Source organism: Prunus mume, linkage group LG3 (assembly GCF_029339155.1).
Source record: "Prunus mume cultivar Tortuosa linkage group LG3, ASM2933915v1, whole genome shotgun sequence".
In the NCBI taxonomy this organism is placed as follows: domain Eukaryota; kingdom Viridiplantae; phylum Streptophyta; class Magnoliopsida; order Rosales; family Rosaceae; genus Prunus; species Prunus mume.
In genome coordinates this window covers 1,283,344-1,302,288 of record NC_142700.1, presented here as the reverse complement: position 1 = coordinate 1,302,288, position 18,945 = coordinate 1,283,344, and the positions used below count along the sequence as shown (strand labels likewise).

At 39.1% G+C, this 18,945-nt stretch overlaps 5 protein-coding genes across 11 annotated transcripts; 4 read left to right on the top strand and 1 right to left on the bottom strand.

Moving 5' to 3' along the window:
* Positions 1 to 48: 48 nt before the first annotated feature.
* LOC103324511 (adenosine/AMP deaminase family protein) lies at positions 49 to 3,237 on the top strand. Its single transcript, XM_008226578.2, has 11 exons — positions 49 to 301; positions 414 to 484; positions 777 to 868; positions 951 to 1,010; positions 1,119 to 1,352; positions 1,446 to 1,522; positions 1,623 to 1,692; positions 1,770 to 1,883; positions 2,281 to 2,347; positions 2,529 to 2,633; positions 2,718 to 3,237. The coding sequence occupies exons 1-11, from the start codon at positions 219 to 221 to the stop codon at positions 2,840 to 2,842; spliced, it is 1,098 nt and encodes a 365-aa protein (XP_008224800.2). The 5' UTR covers positions 49 to 218; the 3' UTR covers positions 2,843 to 3,237.
* Positions 3,238 to 4,082: 845 nt separating this feature from the next.
* On the top strand, positions 4,083 to 11,103 carry LOC103324512 (phospholipase A I-like protein). Of its 5 annotated transcripts, none has more exons than XR_016125096.1 (18): positions 4,085 to 4,933; positions 5,376 to 5,523; positions 5,654 to 5,732; positions 5,858 to 6,011; positions 6,107 to 6,316; positions 6,404 to 6,649; positions 6,740 to 6,902; positions 6,984 to 7,244; positions 7,330 to 7,451; positions 7,828 to 7,989; positions 8,073 to 8,265; positions 8,393 to 8,529; positions 8,741 to 8,879; positions 9,057 to 9,263; positions 9,364 to 9,835; positions 9,931 to 10,140; positions 10,240 to 10,329; positions 10,439 to 11,103. XR_016125096.1 is itself a non-coding variant. In XM_016793136.2 (18 exons), exons 1-18 carry the CDS (start codon positions 4,412 to 4,414, stop codon positions 10,886 to 10,888), a joined length of 3,972 nt encoding a protein of 1,323 aa, XP_016648622.2. In that variant the 5' UTR covers positions 4,090 to 4,411; the 3' UTR covers positions 10,889 to 11,103. The 5 variants fall into 5 exon arrangements, 4 of the variants coding, with proteins under 4 accessions (XP_088904181.1, XP_016648622.2, XP_008224801.2 ...); XM_016793136.2 differs by having other exon boundaries at positions 4,090 to 4,933; positions 9,924 to 10,140; XM_008226579.2 differs by having other exon boundaries at positions 4,090 to 4,933; positions 9,361 to 9,835; positions 9,924 to 10,140.
* Positions 11,104 to 11,245: 142 nt separating this feature from the next.
* LOC107880640 (uncharacterized) lies at positions 11,246 to 13,531 on the top strand. 2 transcript variants are annotated; one of them, XM_089048059.1, is made up of 2 exons: positions 11,246 to 12,763; positions 13,396 to 13,531. In XM_089048059.1, the coding sequence occupies exon 1, from the start codon at positions 12,334 to 12,336 to the stop codon at positions 12,739 to 12,741; it is 408 nt and encodes a 135-aa protein (XP_088904185.1). In that variant the 5' UTR covers positions 11,246 to 12,333; the 3' UTR covers positions 12,742 to 12,763; positions 13,396 to 13,531. The 2 variants fall into 2 exon arrangements, with proteins under 2 accessions (XP_088904185.1, XP_016648137.2); XM_016792651.2 differs by lacking the exon at positions 13,396 to 13,531 and adding an exon at positions 12,936 to 13,150.
* On the bottom strand, positions 13,101 to 15,311 carry LOC103324557 (putative serine/threonine-protein kinase PBL23). The gene is made up of 5 exons (XM_008226629.3): positions 14,982 to 15,311; positions 14,489 to 14,670; positions 14,199 to 14,388; positions 13,713 to 14,104; positions 13,101 to 13,593 (listed from the first exon to the last, which is right to left on the bottom strand). The coding sequence occupies exons 1-5, from the start codon at positions 15,214 to 15,216 to the stop codon at positions 13,309 to 13,311; spliced, it is 1,284 nt and encodes a 427-aa protein (XP_008224851.2). The 5' UTR covers positions 15,217 to 15,311; the 3' UTR covers positions 13,101 to 13,308.
* Positions 15,312 to 15,754: 443 nt separating this feature from the next.
* Positions 15,755 to 18,495, top strand: CLS (cardiolipin synthase). Of its 2 annotated transcripts, XM_089048058.1 has the most exons (9): positions 15,755 to 16,327; positions 16,438 to 16,504; positions 16,609 to 16,683; positions 16,827 to 16,878; positions 17,473 to 17,558; positions 17,654 to 17,728; positions 17,854 to 17,948; positions 18,040 to 18,143; positions 18,236 to 18,495. In XM_089048058.1, the coding sequence occupies exons 1-8, from the start codon at positions 15,840 to 15,842 to the stop codon at positions 18,128 to 18,130; spliced, it is 1,029 nt and encodes a 342-aa protein (XP_088904184.1). In that variant the 5' UTR covers positions 15,755 to 15,839; the 3' UTR covers positions 18,131 to 18,143; positions 18,236 to 18,495. The 2 variants fall into 2 exon arrangements, with proteins under 2 accessions (XP_088904184.1, XP_088904183.1); XM_089048057.1 differs by having other exon boundaries at positions 15,756 to 16,327; positions 18,040 to 18,495.
* The last annotated feature ends 450 nt before the right edge of the window (positions 18,496 to 18,945 follow it).

Here is an 18,945-nt window from a genome sequence, read left to right as displayed (position 1 = left end):
CTCTGTTACTCTTTTTGTTTTCATTTTTCTCTCTTTTTGGTTCTGTCTGTGTTACTCTTTTCGTCCTCTCTCCTACTCATTGAGTATTATGTCATTGACTTGACCCTTCATGGTAGAGGAGAGTGGAGGAGAGGATCTAATTTAGCCGTAGTAGCCACACGCAGCAGCTAAAAGTAAGATAAGAACAAAAAACAGATTTAAGTAAGTGTAAGAAAAGCATGGAGATGGAGGGCTGGGTGTCAATGCCAAAGGTGGAACTTCACGCTCACCTCAATGGATCTGTCAGAGACTCCACTTTACTGTTTGCTCCTCTCTCTCTCTCTGTCTTTCTTGTAGTGGGTTATCTGCTGCTTTAAGCTTTGCTGTGTTTTTAGGAAGCATAATTTATCTTTGGTGTTTTGTTTTGGCTGCAGAGAACTTGCCAGAGTTTTGGGTGAGAAGGGTGTCATAGTTTTCTCAGATGTGGAGCACGTTATACTGAAAAGTACGCCCATTTCTTTTAATTGCTTATAGTTCTGTTTGGTTGCTGAGAAAACGTAGGAAAGAAAATCAAGCAAGGGAATTTATCTTTTGCATTCATCTTAAATTTTCCATTTTTATGCCTGGGATGTCAAAATCGTCAACTCAAATGTTCCCATTGCATATCAACTAAAGATTGAACTGATTTTCTACCTCATTTTTTTCAGTTCATTTGTACTAACACATGTTTTTTGGCAATGCAATTTCAATGTTTTCTTGAATCTTAACATTGGAACTCTATCTATTCTTGGACTCAGATGAACGTTCTTTAACCGAAGTGTTCAGGTTGTTTGACCTGATCCACATTCTTACTACTGACCACAAAATTATCACAAGAATTACCAAAGAAGTATGATAACTTTCCAATTTATTTAGTCTTTACTTCCAACATTTCAATGTTGATACTTGATACTAGATTTTCTCGCAAACAGGTTATTGAAGATTTTGCTTCTGAGAATGTTGTGTATCTGGAGCTAAGAACAACTCCTAAGGTGTCTTACTAAAACAAGCCAAGTGTATGAATTATTCCTACTAAAATGACCTATATTATATACTTGATTGATATGAATCATGATAATGATGTGTTTAAATCTATGCAGAAAAATGACTCCATAGGAATGAGCAAACGCTCTTACTTGGGAGCAGTATTGGAGGGTATAAAGGCTGTCAATACAGTTGATGTTGCTTTTAGGCCTCACAATGCTGATGTCAGCAATGTCAAGAGTTCTTCACTTATAAATGATACATGTAACGGAATTACAAGAAAAGAGATTTATGTTAGGCTTCTTTTGAGCATTGACCGCAGGGAAACCACAGAGGCTGCAATGGAAACTGTATGTCATGAAACTGTATTCTGAAGAAATATTTGAGCACATGTTTTTTTCTCAATGGACAATGCATTTGACTGTTTTTCTCATGTACTGTAGGTGAAGCTTGCACTGGAAATGAGAGATTTAGGGGTAGTTGGTATTGACCTTTCTGGAAATCCAGTTGTGGGAGAATGGTACTTAATCACCATTGAGAGTTTGTTGAAGAAGAGTGTTGCATTTTATATGTATAGTTATAATATAACCCTGTATATACGTATATTGTATCTGTGGCAGGATGACATTTTTTCCAGCATTAAAATTTGCTAGAGAGCAGGGTCTTTATATAACCCTTCATTGTGGAGAGGTGCGTTTGTTCTTCTAATGCCTGCAGCTTGTGCCATATAATCACCCTGATTAATTTATTTCTTTAAGCGCTTATAGGTTCCTAATCCAAAGGAGATACGGGCAATGCTTGATTTACTACCGCAGAGGATTGGTCATGCATGTTGCTTCGAAGAAGAGGAATGGAAAAGGTTGAAATCTTTGAATATCCCGGTGAGATAATTGTGCAACCAATCATTATAACTTATTATAACACAATTCTAGATAATAGCTTTTTTGATTGCCATAGGATAGATGCCAGTTCAATCTTAAAATATCCTTGTGGATGATAAGCTTTAGACATCAAATGCTGAGCTATTATTTCCAAATAGGGTATAGAGTTTCTGGCCAGTTCCATCTCTGCTTAGACACATTATAAGAAGAAACCAGGGACGAACATCTTTTAGTTTGCTCATGTACAATGAAACCTCTCATCTTTAATGCCTTTGTTTTAAGTTTGCTGTCGTAACTTACACATTATTTTTATGAAGTCGTTAGTTGTATAGTTTTATTAAGTTTGACTAGCTAACTTTTCTGCATCTTCAAATTGGTTTGTATTTGCATTTTCCAGGTTGAGATTTGTTTGACATCCAACATCAGGACTAATTCAGTTCGTTCAATTGAAGTTCATCATTTTGGTTTGGTCTTTTGCTTCTATTATGACTTAATTATCTTTAGTCAGTAATAATTTTAAAATTTGTTAAATTTCCTCTCCTAAACAAGCATTTACTATAATTTTGTGGTGGTTGGAACCCATGTTTTTCTTTACTACAGACAAGCTTTGAAGTCCCTTGTAACAACGTTTATTTGATTATGCAGCTGATCTGTATAATTCAAAACATCCTTTAGTAATCTGCACCGATGATTCTGGGGTGTTTTCTACCAGTCTTTCAAAGGAGTACAACCTTGCTGCTTCTGCGTTTGGTAGGTCTGATTTCATTGGAGCATGTAATGTAAATTAGAGTGATAGCTAACACTCACTGCTTGTTTACTTTCTTGACTTCTTAGGTCTTGGAAGGAGGGAACTATTTCAGCTAGCACGAAATGCAATTGAATATATATTTGCAGATGATGAAGTGAAGAGAGAATTGAAGGAGATCTTTAATTCTGTTGAAAAGAAGCTTGATCAATGATTTCAATTGCATTAAGGGGCATGCGTAACTGCTCATAGTACAGTTGTTTGCAAGCACTAGAGCTACTCATTTTCTGCAGCAAAAATCATTTTTCAATTGTGGCCGGGCACCAGCTGATACACTGGCATTCAACTTTGCAGATTTCTTAGCTCGATCGTATCAAGTATTCAGCCGTCCAGCCCTGGAAGTCCGTATATGATAATTAGAGTATAATAAAGTTATTAGAATGTCCTAGGGAAGTCAGAAGTAGCTGGTAGACCAGGCCTCCAATTTCAGTTATTGAAAATTTTTAAAATAATGATTTTCTTTTTAAGGATATCACAATCTGGATTGAATAATAGAGCAAACTTTATCACAGATGCTTCATATAAAAATTTATTTCTCATGTTTGAAAATGGTGCTTCTGATATGGGTCATTAGAACAATATGCAGCTTGGCTATTCCAAAATTTCTGAGCTTGTCAGGTGTTATTCAATGCTTGGCTCTAGGTTTGAAAGGGAAATGAATTGAAAAGAAAATGAGGGTAATGAATTTTGTGGTGCTTTTTCCATTGTAGTGTGACTTGGTTTTTGCTTCATGATTGGAATTTCATCATCATATCAGCTAATTGCTAAATGTCGGTATCTGCCTCAAGAATGCAGCATTTTGATTCATGGAAGACACTAGGCACTTCTTAGTGTTTGCTAAAAGTTGATCTCCTGTGCACTGTTTTATACAAATGATATTGAGATAGGGGAACATGGGACGTGGACGTGAGCTACACGTCCTTAGCATGTATTCCCAATAATTCAATTATCGTTTTCTCCTTCCTTCCAACTTTTTCCTTTTTGGCAATGTTCGAAAAATCATTAGGCACTAGGCGGCGGGTGGCAGGCAGGGGCCTAGCGCCTATGCAGCGTTTCTGTTTGTCTTTTTTTATAATTATTTTGTATTATAAATTATAAATTTATATTAAAGCCGTGCAAAATAAAAGGATATATAAATTATAAAGTACCATAAATTTTATTCTTTTGTTGGAATTAAACATGGGGAAAAAGTTGAGCATAAAGCAGAGGATCTCTTTATTCAAAGTCAGGAAAAAAACAAACCCGACCCGCCTAGGCCAATTTTTTGGAACACAGCTTTTTGATCGCAAAACTCATAAAGACTCGCATCTTTACTGTATGTATAAGTACTAAACGACGCCGTATCCGGACTTTCAAGTAAATAACCTGAATCAGAATAGTATCCCTATTATATATTCCTTCAGTTCGTTTCCGTTTCACACGTCTGTCTGTCTGTGTGTAAAACTCCAAAGCTCGCGACATAACGATTGACATACAGACTCGTCTCCCTCCTCTCCCGCCATTAATCCCAATTTTATTCCTCCAAAAACCCTAACCTTCAACCCCCATTTCTCATCCAAACCCCAGCTCCCATCCCCATTTCCAACTTCACTAGATCTCTTCTTTCATGCACACACAAACACGGTCACGGCCACGCCGTGAAACCAAATGCCACTCGAGCTGAACTCCCTGCCGTCCGATCAGATCGTCGTTGGATTTGAACCCTAATTGGGATCAAATCACAATGTCTTGGGGATTGGGCTGGAAGCGGCCCTCGGAGATCTTCCATCTCACGCTCACATACGGCACCGAGGGTCCGCCGGAGAACTTCAACCGTACGTCGTCATCGTCCTCGTCTTCAATAGTTTCGCAGGATCAAGAATTAGGGTTTCGAATCGACTTGGATTGGTCGGCCGGAGACGATGAGGAGCAGGTGGCGCTCAGGCTCCAGTCCCAGCTAATGGTGGCTTTGCCGATGCCACAGGACACGGTGGTGGTCGAATTGAGGACCGAGGAATCTGAAGAAGCACAGGAGGCGAATGTGGGTGTGGATATGAGGGTGGTGAGGCGCAGAGAGCCGTTGAGAGCCGTGACCATGACCAAGGCCGCTGGGTCGGGCCAGCAAAGCGATGGCACTGGGGTCTTGACTCGTTTGTTGCGATCCAATTTCACATCGTCAATGCCTGCAGTTTCCGACGGTGTGGCGGCTTGCGGTGTACATTGGCAGTGCGTCACCGTCGTCAATCTCGGTGGTTGTGGGTTGTCGGTGAGTCTTTCTTTAGATTTGTTTGCTCATTTCCTGTATTTATTATATTTTCTACTGTTTGTATAAATAAGTAATCGATCTCTTCGACCATGATCGAATGCTGTGTGGCTCGTGGAAAAAATGACGATAAGTTATTGGTCTTGAATTTACCTGTTTGGTTTAGTAGTTTCAATTTTCGAGCCAACCAGAACTTGTATTTATCCTAAGTTCCAAACTTTCTGTTACTAGTTTTTCTAATAATAGCAAGATCCACTGTTCTTTCAAGTGTATGTTTAGATTAATAGCTATTTGGTACTGTAAAGATACACTTGTGTTCTTTGTTTTGTTCGTTGAGTTAAAAATTATTAGGGAAAGATATTTTCTATTTAGTGATTGATTGAGTTTAAGGAGTGTTGAGATGAGTTCTGAGTTTCTATCTCTATGGCTTGCATACTACTCACAGGTATTGCCGGTAGAGCTAACTCGTCTGCCTCTTCTTGAGAAGCTATACCTTGATAACAATAAGTTGTCTCTTTTGCCTTCGGAGCTTGGTGAGTTAAAAACCTTAAAAGTGCTCAGGGTAGACTACAACATGCTGGTTTCAGTACCTGGTAAGTTTGAAATCAACTTTTAAATCTATACAGCTTAGAGTTTAGATGGAGCTACATAACTAAGCTTAGGTTTTGTAGGTTAGCGTGTTGATATACTCATTTGTTTGATTCTTGTTGCACTTGTAAGCAGTAGAACTGAGACAGTGTGTTGGATTGGTGGAACTGTCATTGGAACACAACAAGCTTGTTCGGCCTCTGCTTGATTTCAGGTCATTTCGTCAGCACTTCAACTTATTCAATTCATCTATACATTTCTTCCACTCGTAATTACAGCCATGCTTGTGAAGTCTATGATCTCTTCTGGGTCTAATGGTTCCCTCCAGTTTTATGACAGGGCTATGGCTGAGCTACGGGTTCTTAGGCTATTTGGGAATCCTCTGGAATTTCTTCCTGAAATCTTGCCGCTCCACAAACTTCATCATTTGTCTCTTGCAAATATCAGGATTGTGGCTGATGACAATTTGAGATCAGTGAATGTGCAGATAGAGGTAGTGATTAATGCAATATGTATAGAAGTTTTAAGGCTTTAGAACTTCTAATTTCACATTATACATTGTTGAAAAAAAATTGGTGGTACTTGCAGATGGAAAACAGTTCTTATTTTGGTGCATCTAGGCATAAGCTAAGTGCCTTTTTCTCTCTCATATTCCGTTTTTCTTCTTGTCATCACCCTTTACTAGCATCTGCACTAGCAAAGATAATGCAAGACGAAGGAAACCGTGTAGTTGTTGGTAAGGATGAGAATGCAGTGCGGCAGCTTATAAGTATGATAAGCAGTGATAACCATCATGTGGTATGTCGATTAGCTGTCCTGACAAATATTTTACTTGCTTATTTACTCTTCAGCTACATATGGTTTAAGAATTCCAACTTCTGGCAGGTTGAACAGGCATGTTCTGCTCTTTCATCTCTTGCTGCAGATGTTTCAGTTGCCATGCAGTTGATGAAATCTGACATCATGCAACCCATTGAAACGGTATTGAAATCTGTTCCCCAAGGGGAAGTCATTTCTGTATTACAAGTTGTGGTGAAGCTGGCTTTTGCATCTGATGCCGTAGCTCAGAAGATGCTGACCAAGGATGTATTGAAGTCCTTAAAAGTGTTATGTGCCCACAAAACCCCAGAGGCAAGTTCCCTACTTTTTTCAAAAACACAATTGTTTTCATACTTTTCTTCTATAGTATTGTCAATTAATTTGAGGTTTAACTTTCATTAGGTGCAAAGGTTAGCTCTGTTAGCAGTAGGAAACTTGGCCTTCTGTTTGGAGAATCGCCGTCTTTTGGTTACTTCTGAAAGCTTGTGTGAACTTCTCATGCGGTTGATGGCTGCACCTGATCCACGTGTGCATAAAGCTGCAGCTCGTGCTTTGGCAATTCTTGGTTTGTCTCTTAAATTTTATTTGTTTATTTGGTTTGAGATTCTTAGCTTGATAGGCTTGGTTCATGTCATGCCTTTTGTAGGGGAGAATGGAAATCTACGACGTGCCATAAGGGGCAGACAGGTGCCAAAGCAAGGACTGCGCATACTCTCAATGGATGGTGGTGGCATGAAAGGCCTGGCAACTGTGCAAATTCTTAAGGCAATTGAGAAGGGGACTGGAAAGCAGATACATGAGTTATTTGACCTCATATGCGGCACATCAACGGGTGGCATGCTTGCTGTTGCCCTTGGTATTAAGCTTATGTCATTAGATCAGTGTGAAGAAATATACAAAAATCTTGGTGAGTATGCTGTATTAGGAATGAGCCTGCATAAAGCTTTGCTCGTTGATCAATTATTTATCAGTTCTTATATCATGATTCACAGGAAAACTTGTATTTGCTGAACCTGCACCAAAGGACAATGAAGCTGCAACTTGGAGAGAGAAGTTAGATCAGCTCTATAAAAGTTCTTCGCAGAGTTTTAGAGTTGTTGTACATGGATCTAAAGTATGTTTCTAATGCTTTATCTTTGTCTTTATTTATTAAACTCCATTATATGCCATGCCTTCATTTTTCCTTATATTGCATTTTTTGTTGTAGGCAAGTGTGTATAGGTTTCTTCCCTACCCCCTCTTCTCTTTCCTGCATGTATCTGATTGAGAAAGTTTCTAATTTTATGACTCTTCTTTTTTCATTTTACTACAGTCATTATTGTCTGTCTCGTCTGTTGTTCACCTCATATTTTGTAAAAAGAGTGAATCTTAGTGAAGCAAAGCATATAGTTGATACAAGCCTACACATTAAAGTAATAATTTCTTTATATGTTGCTGTTGACCACGTCCTTTGAGTTCTGAAAGGATATCTTTAACATATTGTCTTGCAGCATAGTGCAGATCACTTTGAGAGGTTGTTGAAGGAAATGTGTGCAGATGAGGATGGAGATCTATTAATAGAGTCCGCAGTAAAAAATATTCCCAAAGTCTTTGTCGTATCAACTTTGGTGAGCGTGATGCCAGCTCAGCCTTTCTTATTCCGGAACTATCAGGTTTGAGACTAGTAGTTCCTTTGTGCAAACATCATCACTTCACTGTTGAAATTTTTACCTGGTATGTTGTACTCAATTTGTAGTACCCGGCGGGGACACTAGAAGTGCCTCTTGCAGTTTCAGAGAGTTCAGGAATCACTGTGCAAGGATCACCTACTGTGGGTGCTGAACTTGGCTATAGGCGCAGTGCTTTTATTGGCAGTTGTAAACATCAAGTATGGCAAGCTATAAGAGCATCGTCTGCAGCTCCATATTATCTTGATGATTTCTCCGATGGTAATCTCTCATGCACTTGTGGAAATATTCTTGTCATTAGGATCATATTGATTAAGGTGAGCATGTGGATATTACCTGTTTCTTGGTTTTAATATCCTCTAATGTTTATATCCTACCATTTCTATAGATGTAAACCGGTGGCAAGATGGTGCAATAGTGGCAAACAATCCTACAATTTTTTCCATTAGAGAAGCACAACTTTTATGGCCTGACACAAGAATTGACTGCCTGGTTTCCATTGGCTGTGGTTCTGTTCCAACAAAGGTAAACCGTAACCTTTGTTGTTGAAGAGTCAGTTGTGAAATTCTGGTCTTATCGTCTAGGAATCCCAGGAAATGCAGAGCTACTAATTTTGATGGGCTAACTGAAAAACAAGTTAATAACATTGTAGTTGCAAAACGTTCCAGAATAGATTGGACGGCATTTAAGAGTGATTACTCTGCTTTATAGATTCATACAAAATCTGCTAGTGCAGGTGCGAAAAGGTGGTTGGCGTTATCTGGATACTGGGCAAGTATTGATAGAAAGTGCATGCTCTGTGGAACGGGTGGAGGAGGCTTTAAGTACATTGCTACCCATGCTCCCTGGAATGCAATATTTTCGGTTTAATCCAGGTATGTGTTGATTCTGAAGTAATATGTCTAGATGAGCATGAAATGTCAGAAATCTTGACCCTCGCGCAGAAAAGCAACCTTAACTACTTTTGTTTCCATCTGTTTACTTTTTCTCTAAGGTGGATTTTTAGTGAAAGAACTAATTCTGAATCAGCACTTCTATGTTTTCCCCTACAGTTGATGAACGGTGTGATATGGAATTGGATGAGACTGATCCAGCGATCTGGCTGAAATTGGAAGCTGCAGTTGAGGAATATATTCAGAAAAACTCTCATGCATTTAAGGATGCCTGTGAGAGACTACTTATGCCATTCCAACATGATGAGAAGTGGTCCGAGAATTTGAGATCTCAACATTTCCCCAAGTCAAAGGCATCAAATGAGGGTATTGATACTGACATTTTTCTTCAATTTATCTCTATGCATTTTAGGTTTTTTACACATTTTACAAGAACCTAAGTTCAATTTGTACTTTGATCTAGTAGATGAAAAAGGCCCATCTCTAGGTTGGAGGCGTAATGTACTACTTGTTGAAGCTTCACATAGCCCCAATTCTGGTCGAGCTTTTAACCATGCTCATGCACTTGAGTCATTTTGTGCCCGTAATGGAATACGATTATCCCTAATGCAAGGGATATCAGGATTTGTGAAAACGGTGCCGGCAACAACGTTCCCAACACCATTTGCTTCACCTTTGTTTCCTGCAAGCATCCCATCAAGTCCACTTTTCTACAGTCCTGATTTTGGCCCACAGAGGGCTGGCCGAATTGATATGGTCCCACCTTTAAGCTTAGATGGTCAATCTGGAAAGGGAGCCGCGTCACCACCCGAGTCTCCTGCGGGACCTAGACAGCTTTCTTTACCTGTCCAGTCATTGCATGAGAAGTTGCAGAATTCGCCCCAAGTGGGCATTGTACATTTGGCCCTTCAGAATGACTCACTTGGCTCGATATTAAGGTCAACATGCTGCTGGTTGATTTGTTATAATTACAAGTTGATGTTATTTCAGTTGATGTTAGCATTTAACGGCTATTTATTTTTGTAGTTGGCAGAATGATGTATTTGTGGTTGCTGAACCTGGAGAGCTTGCAGATAAGTTTCTGCAGAGTGTTAAATCGAGTTTGATATCGGTGATGCGAAACCGCTGCAGGAAGGCTGCATCATCTCTCTCCAATATTTCAACTGTTTCTGATTTGGTTGCTTGTAGACCATACTTCCAAATTGGAGGCATTGTTCACCGTTATATGGGACGCCAAACCCAAGTATGCTCCCTTTAGCATTAAAACCATAGTTTTTGCTACTTATTGGAAGTTACTTATAACTATTAACTCTGGTTCTGTTGTATGATGGCATTCTTTAAGGTTATGGAAGATGGCCAAGAAATTGGAGCATATTTGTTTCGTAGAACTGTACCTTCTATCCATTTATCACCTGATGATGTTCGTTGGATGGTACACTTCCATGTCTATTTATGTGAAGCATTTTCTCTTTGTTATGTAAAATATGCATTGCATGACCTGACTAATAGAATTGATGTTTTATGCCTTTAAATAACTATAGGTTGGAGCTTGGAGAGACAGGATCATTATTTGCACAGGGACATATGGGCCTACGCCAACCTTGGTTAAGTCTTTTTTAGACTGTGGTGCCAAAGCTGTTATATGCTCTTCAGGTCAGCCCCCAGAATCACAGCTGACAACACTCCATGGATCTGCAGAGTTCAGTGCGTTTGAAAATGGAAAGTTTGAGATTGGTGAGGAAGAGGCTGAAGATGACATTGAAGATGAGGAGGCTGAGCCTAGTAGTCCGGTGAGTGATTGGGAAGATAGTGAAAACGGGGACCCCTCTACGGGTTTTTGGGATGATGATGAGGAAGAAGTGTCACAATTTGTTTGTCAATTGTATGATTCACTGTTTCGAGAGGGTGCGAGTGTGGATGTTTCTCTACGACATGCACTTGCCTCACATCGGAAGTTGAGGTATTCCTGCCATCTTCCGGGTATAAACTAGATTGCTAACTATATCTCATACAGGAAAATGAAAAATGAAAACAAAAGGCATAGGAAAAATAGAAAAGAGAGAATAAGAACATAGAGGAGCTGGTGAATGTTAAGAAATAAGAGGGAACTTCCAATTTTGAGGCTTACAAACAGAGAAGAAAAATGAAATGTTGTTTGTTTAACGTGTGTGGTGTTCTGCATCTATAATATATTCATACATACGTATATGTGGTCTCAAATGTTCTCATTTCCCTTTCTGATAATTGTTTTTGCCAAACTTTCATTTCTAGTCTAACAACTTTTGTGTTTCCTTAGTATGTGCCGTGCCGATGCACGTAGTTGACCATATTTACTTACTGCTTCCTAAGTGGTAAAGCATTTTGCTGATTAATTGTTAGGGTAGGGTAGATGTTTAAGACATTGGCATAAAAGTTTGGTTTTGTTGAAACGTCCATTTATTGTTTTATCAACTCAACCTTGGTGTTGTTAGTTGAGGAGGGAGGAGGGTGCCTGGAAAAGAAAAACAAAAACCCAATGAAAGCAAAAAGAAACAAACAAATTTGATAATGTTGGCCAAGTCAAGTGTCATTTGAGCACCATTTAATATGAAAGCTCTCATTCTGTTCTATTGATGGGTATGGCGTTCGTTCAACCTTTAACAATACACTCAAAATTCAATTCAATGGATCAACTTTGGCTTCAGAATAAGAACACAATTGGACCAATGACCATTCAATTTTTAAGAATTTCACAGGGCCCTCCTATCCTATTCCATTACCAACTTTCCAACTGCAACAAATGATTTTTGTCACTTCACTGCCCTTTGTGAGTTTAATCAATTGCTTGTAGCCACGCATATTTTATATAAAAAAGTTATCTGCATTTACCAGTTCCAACTTGCATGCATCATTCAACTTCTCTCATGCAGCCAGCAGCCAGCAGCAGAATAATTAACAATAGAAAAAAGCAAATGAAAGCAAATAAAGATATATACCCACCTGAGACTTAAATACCACTCAAGCAACAAACAAGAAAGTCAAAACTTCATCTCTCTTACTTTTATTCTCTCTAGAATCTTTTAAGAAATGACACACAAAAGCATTCTTTTAACTTGTCATATACTTGTTTTGACCCTACTACCATACCATGATAGTGAACTGAACCCTACAGTTTCAAGTGAATCGAAAGGGTAAAAAATTAATCCGGAGATTATGCATGCTTTTATTGCAACCACCGGGATAATATGATGACCCATGTCCTAACCGAAACACCAATTATGGAAATTCTCATGCTGTCCACTTTACCAAAAGCACTGCATTAAAAGAGTTTTATAAAAATCAAAGAAAAGATGATCCAAATTTGAAGCAAACTTTCCCTCAAGTCTCATGAAACGAAAAAGACCACCACTTTCTTCACCCTGAAGCTTCTTGCATCACTTTACACCTTTAAAAAAATATGCAGTATAAAGCCAGCAGCACAACAGAAACCAAGTTCCCTGAAACAAATACAATGGCTGCACCAGCTCCAATTGCAATAGGCACGCGAGGCACTGTAGGTTCGCTTGTCAGGAAGGAGATCGAGTATTTCAGCAAGCTTGAGCTCGACCGGCCGCGTGGAAGCTCAAGCTCGAGGAAGCCTCAGGGACAAATAGTTGACATGACTTCCAGCAGTTGCACTCATTCTAGCAAGCCTAGCTTCTGGTTCTTGATAATGACCTGGAAAAGGAAGAAGAGGAGAAGCAGCAGAAGGTTCTTATCAAGCATATGCTCTGCTACAAAAGTTGCAGAAACCAATCGGCTAAATGGCATTCCTGGGTTTAATTACAGGATCCTCAAGGATGACATGAACAACTTGAGCATTTAAGTTAGACCATCTTCTCAAAGAGGTGCTGACAATGTTTTTTGAGCTTTATATACCATTTTGCCAGTTCACAACAAACATTCAATGAAACTCAAAGACTCTCTCTTGCCATAATCTCTCTCTTAATACTTTTATTTTCCCTTTTTTTCTTTTTCTTTTTTCCTTTTTCATGGGAATTGGGATGGACATGCTGCCAGAGAGAGCCACTGGATATAGCGGGCAAGGCAACCAGAAACTGCATCTTGTTTCCTAAGTACTCTGTTATAAGAGTTGGTCTTAGTCTGATAAAATAGGAGTTGGATTATGTGGTTTGTGGATTGATCTAGATTCTAGAAGAGCAGCGAACTTACGAAGTAATAGAATTTAAAGTGGACAAAAGGCTTTTGATTTCAGTCCACTAGTGCAAAACTTATACACGATCTCTCTTAGATTCAGCTTTATCAATTGAACAAGCTAATTATAATAGGTACAGGAAAATACAAATAAAAGATCCCCATAGTTAGTAATGGAAATAAGATTCATCTTGAATCTGAAATGCACTCTCTTCAGCTTGCACCTTGAGGCAAATTGCTATAGCTCTCGATCTCCTTTAAAACTTTTTCTTTTTACTGATTCAACATGCCCACCATTGTTTCCTGATGCACCCTTGGCATCCAGTTCATCATATATTGGCAAGGATAGATGCTCGAGGGCAGTTACAACATCACCCATCGAAGGTCGGCAGTCAGCTTCCTCATTGAGACACATTGCTGCAATTGCAACAGCTTGATTCAGACCCTTTACCGGAAATTTCCCTCCAAGCAACGGGTCAGCCATTGATGCATATTTTATTCTGTCCATTAACATTGGCTTTGCCTGCATGATGAACAAAGAGGATCAGTATTAATTAATGTTGCAAAGAACATGTAGTCTTATATATATGATTCTTCTGTCCTTTTAACATTGGCTTTGCTAATTCATGAGTGTTAACATACCCAACTGACTAGGTTCTGTTCTCTAACTGGCCTTCTATCATCAATAGCTCTCCTTCCCGTGATTAACTCCAGAAATACAACGCCGAAGCTGTATACATCAGACATGGTTGTCAGCTGTCCTGTTGAAGCATACTCTGGTGCACAATAGCCATAAGTTCCCATCACCCTTGTAGACACATGGTCCTTGTCTCCGGTTGGACCTAACTTAGCAAGTCCAAAATCAGAGAGCTTAGGACTGAATTTGTCATCTAACAGTATATTAGATGCTTTGAAGTCACGATAAATCACCGGTGGATTGGCAGTCTCATGCAGGTACTCAAGTCCTCTAGCTGCTCCTTCAGCTATTTTCATCCTGGTATACCAATCAAGAGGCTCTCTATTTGGAGATAGATCTAAACAAAAAGAAAATGTACATTCAGTTTGGTTGCACAAAAGTAGCCCATCACTATATGAAACTTTTGGGTCCAAATTAGTTTTTTTGCATACCTAGAAAGTGATTCTCCAAAGAACCATTGGCCATGAATTCATACACTAGAATTTTCTGGTCTCCTTCTGCACAGTAGCCAATCAGATTGACGAGGTTTGGGTGTTGAACCAAACTCAACATGATAACTTCAGAACAGAACTCTCTACCCCCTTGCAATCCTTTCCTGTCCAGTTGCTTCACGGCCACAACCTGAAAGGAACAAATCAAAAATATAAATTGCAGGACCTTCTTACGATAATGGCACATGAGAGAGAGAGAGAGAGAGAGAGAGAGAGAGAGAGAGAGATACTTGTTTGATGCTGTTTATGTATCCTTTGTACACCTTCCCAAATCCACCTTCTCCCACCAGAGAATCAGTATTGAAGTTATCAGTTGCAGCAGCTAATTCCTGATATGTAAAGAGCTGAGCAGCTTTTTTCGCATGTCCAGTCTTGAGTATCTCTTTGTGCAAATTCCTACATTGGCTGCTACCTGCATATTCATCAAATGCCTGCCACATAAGAGATGTCCACAAAAAGTTCACCAAGGAAGCCTGGTCTCTATATCAGATCATTTTTCCTATATATAAATTTCTTTGCAACTTGTATTTATGTGTTTCAAAGCAAATATATGATCCAGCCTTAATTCATAATTAGCGAACCGAACTTTAAACAAAAATATATTTATAAACACAGACTTGAGCAGATCAAATCCCACCAAACCTCTGCATTTCATTAATCAAGACTGAAACAAAATGTCAAAATGTCAAAATGAACGAATAGCTTTTCTTGCCACCATCCTACCTGACTTGATAGAGAAAGTTGCAATAAGGGCGGTCAATCTCCTCCCGCCACTAGAATTAGAATATGTCCTCCCTGTTCTGGTATTCCTTACAGATTCTTCAGGCTCATCCACCCGCTTGCAACAAGAGAAGCAGCTCATCCTTTCTCTCCTCCCTGGCGCCTCTGCCTCCGGCGGCAGAAACATTGCTTTTTCTGCAAACCCTGTCAAATAGTCCCTGGAAATGGCAACAAACATATCAAGAAAATCTTGGGCTTGAAACCAACATTGTTAAAAGACCAGTAACGAGTTGTTACTACGTATGCGTTGGCATGGTACAACAAGTTTTATATAGCAACGTTAATATTAGTTCTACTTCGGTTTTTTTGACAAAATTAAACCACTGAGTTGAGCTGTCGGCTACAACAGAACGCGCTCCCTACGACACGCTTTTGTTAAGCTTAAACCAAGTTAACTTCTATTCTTTCAAGAAAATTCGAATAAGATTAATTATACCACGCCATCACACTCGCCTCATAATTTTTAACTTTTGTATGTTAAATTTTGTTTTCTAATTTTGCTTACCACCAAAAAAATTCAATTCAGTTTCCGATGTGAAAATTATAATTGATGGCAATGGGTTTGTAGCTCATATTACAACCCAAACTCTTATGGAACTTGAGTTCTATGGATCCATGATTACAAGTAGCCCTAGCCCATGAAAATTTGAAATAAGAAATAAAAGAATTTGGGAAATTCCAAGTGTAAAGACAAGAGAGAGCCATGCACGTGTGACGTGTCATACAGACCGCTGAGCCCCTGCAAAACCCAAATTTACTGCCAAGTCTTGGCTGTTCTTTTCTTCAAAAAATGTTTCTGTAATGGCGGTCTTCGGGTCCCTGAAAGCCCTAATTGAAAACCCTAAAAGATCGAGAACCTTCCTCACGGCCACAGCCCCATACATCTCGGCGCCTCTTCAGTATCCTACTCTCTCTTACCCTCTCTCTCACCCTCTCTTTCGCTTGCCGTCTCAGATTTCTAGGACCTTTCTCTCTCCACTCTCCAATTGGATCATTCCTTTTCACGGACCGCTCTTCCTCTCTTGCCCTCCATGGAAGCTCTCGCAGTCCGCCACTCCGCTCTACCTTCGTGGGAACGGCGTCGTTCTCAGAAAGATCGAAGCTTCCTTATGCTTGAATCTCCTACGGAGGAGACCGAGCTTCCCGCTCCCATTTGAGGTCGGGTCACTCTCGCCTGCTCCGACCGTATTGGATCGTGGTGTCGGGTTGAAAGAGGCCAGTGATGATTTCGTCAATTTGCCCAATTTGATCTCCATAAGTCGGATGGTTTCGGGTCCTTTGCTTGGATGGTACACATTTTGTTATTAAAATAGTGCAACTGCTTTAAATTTATTTTGTGAGGAGAAAATTAATTTTTTCTTGTTCAAGTTTGGGAATTTAATTTGTAACTGATATACAGGATGATTGCAAATGAATGGTATTCTTCTGCAATGGTGGGGTTGGCTATCTCTGGGGCAACTGATTGGGTAGTTATTACTAAGACTTTATTTCACATAGACATCAGTTTAAGCTTTAATGATGAATGTTATTCTTCTGCAATGAGATTTTCATTTGTCCTTGCATTGTGTAGTTGGATGGATACATGGCTAGGAGGATGAAGATCAATTCTGTTGTTGGCTCCTACCTGGATCCCCTTGCTGACAAGGTATAAGCTTTTTTTGTACCTTCATTTTTCTCAGAAGGATAGAGGTAACACTTCGATTCCTACGTGAACTATTTATTTGGCGTTTAATTATAGTTTTCCATTACCTAGTAAATGTGATCGTTTTCCATTTAATTATGATACAGGTTCTTATTGGATGCGTTGCTTTGGCCATGTTGCATAAGGGTCTTCTTCACCGTAAGTACCAAGTAGTCCCCTTTTTTTTTCTATGAGACTTGGAAGGTGATGCCAGAATTCATATGCATTTTTATTTATCACATTGATAATTAATTAGGCTGTTGCTAATGGTTACATACATCTATTTTTATACCTCTCCTCCCTCAGACACACATAACCCCATCCCTTTATAGCCTTGGATATGAACACAGATGCCACACCTGCATATTCATGCACACACTGTGCTGAAATTTTAGACTATCCAGAACTGTAAAGAAGCAGGATGAAAGAAATGCCCAAAGAAGGGTACTCTAGAGTCTGGTTAGGGGCTATATTCACCCGCACATGTTGTTTGTTATCATTGTACCTGTGGAATTTGTATTCCAATGTAATTTTGGGGAGCTTCATAATGAGATTTGTGTTTCACAGTTGCATTCTGAACCTACCAAAATAAATAGATGCTTTGCTAATGTTTGCTTGTTTTCCTCTTGTTGTTTACCTTCTGGTTTTATCTCCTTTGGTTTCTGACGTCTTAATTGGTTTGCTTTAATTAGATGATTTAAAAGATTGTGTGGTTGGGAAACTAATTTTTCATTTGATTTTTGTGTTCTGAAGCTGGACTTGTTGGACTCATTGTGTTTCGTGATGTTGGCCTTGTTGGTGGTGCAGTATATCAAAGAGCTAGTAACTTGGAGTGGAAGGTGAGACCTTTCTCTGTCTTATAAGTGTTTTGGCCAAAATAACTTGCTTGCTCGTGTAGCCTAAATCTGGATTTGACATTTTTGAATTTTGTCAGTGGAAAAGTTGGTCCGACTTTTTCAACATTGGTGGAACCCGTCCCGAGAAGGTTGAACCGCTCTTTATTAGTAAGGTAAGTTTTGTTCTTTTACATTCGTACAGTGCTCAAGGCTCTATTGGGATAAAATCACTGCACGTGTTGTGATTGCTGTTTGATGACATCCGCAATTTTGTAACCAATACTGTGGATCTTGGCAGCTTAACACGGTCTTCCAGTTGATTTTAGTTGCGGCAGCTCTGCTTCAACCAGAGTTTGGAACCCAAGATACTCAAATATACATTACATACTTGAGGTGATTTGGCGCAGAACCTTAGCTCTGTAATTTGTCTTCTTTGATATTATATATGCTCAGACAGACTATTGTTCATTTCAAATTGCTGCAGTTGGTTAGTGGCATCAACAACAGTGGCTTCTACAGCAGCATACGGAGCACAACACTTGAGGAGATCTGCATTGACTGCTCGGAAATCCTAATTCAAATAACACGGTGAATCTTTCAGTCTGCAACCGTCATGGATTTCAAATGCAACATAAGCTATGTACTTTAAGAAGAATTTTGCGAACAAATCACTCTTGCAATTCTCGTGAGCTACAAGCGAAGATTGTGTGGAAGGAAATGACAACGGATGTCAACTCAGCGAAGGTGTGAACAGTAGCAATGATAGATTGCTGACCTGTATAGAATTAGAGAAATTTTGAAAAGGAAATTGTAACAGATGCTGCTGATGTCGGACAAGAGTTGTTGGATGTCCAAGCTTGTATAGGTTTTTGAAAACTTCTTTCAGCTCGAGTACACCAGTTACTTGAATTATTAATTGATTTTCTTCTTCTGATCTTAAGACTCTCAATGCGTGCAAATGAGATTAAAGAACATGCTTCGTGTGTATGTGTCTCTTCTCGACACAAAGTCTGGTCATAACAAGAATAATTTTTATAAAAGAGAAAAATGTTATGAAGCAAAGAAGCAGCTCTTAAGAGCAGTTATTAGTGCTTGGGGTCTTATGTTCGAATTCCTCTTCCCAATGTCGAACTCTCATTTTTTAATATCGTTTGTATTAAAAACTTCATTTTTACATATAAGGTTTTGTGTTGGTTCCTATTTTTCAATGTCAAACTCTCATCTCTTAATATTTTGTTTATTAAAAAATTTGTTTCAATAAGGCCTCTGCACGTACTGGACACGTGGGTTTTAAGTTAATTAACAGAAGTAACATGTTTGACTTGATTTGCTAACGTGAAGTGTACGAAATTGGGAAAATTAAATGTTTGGTGACAAATTTAAATTCAAG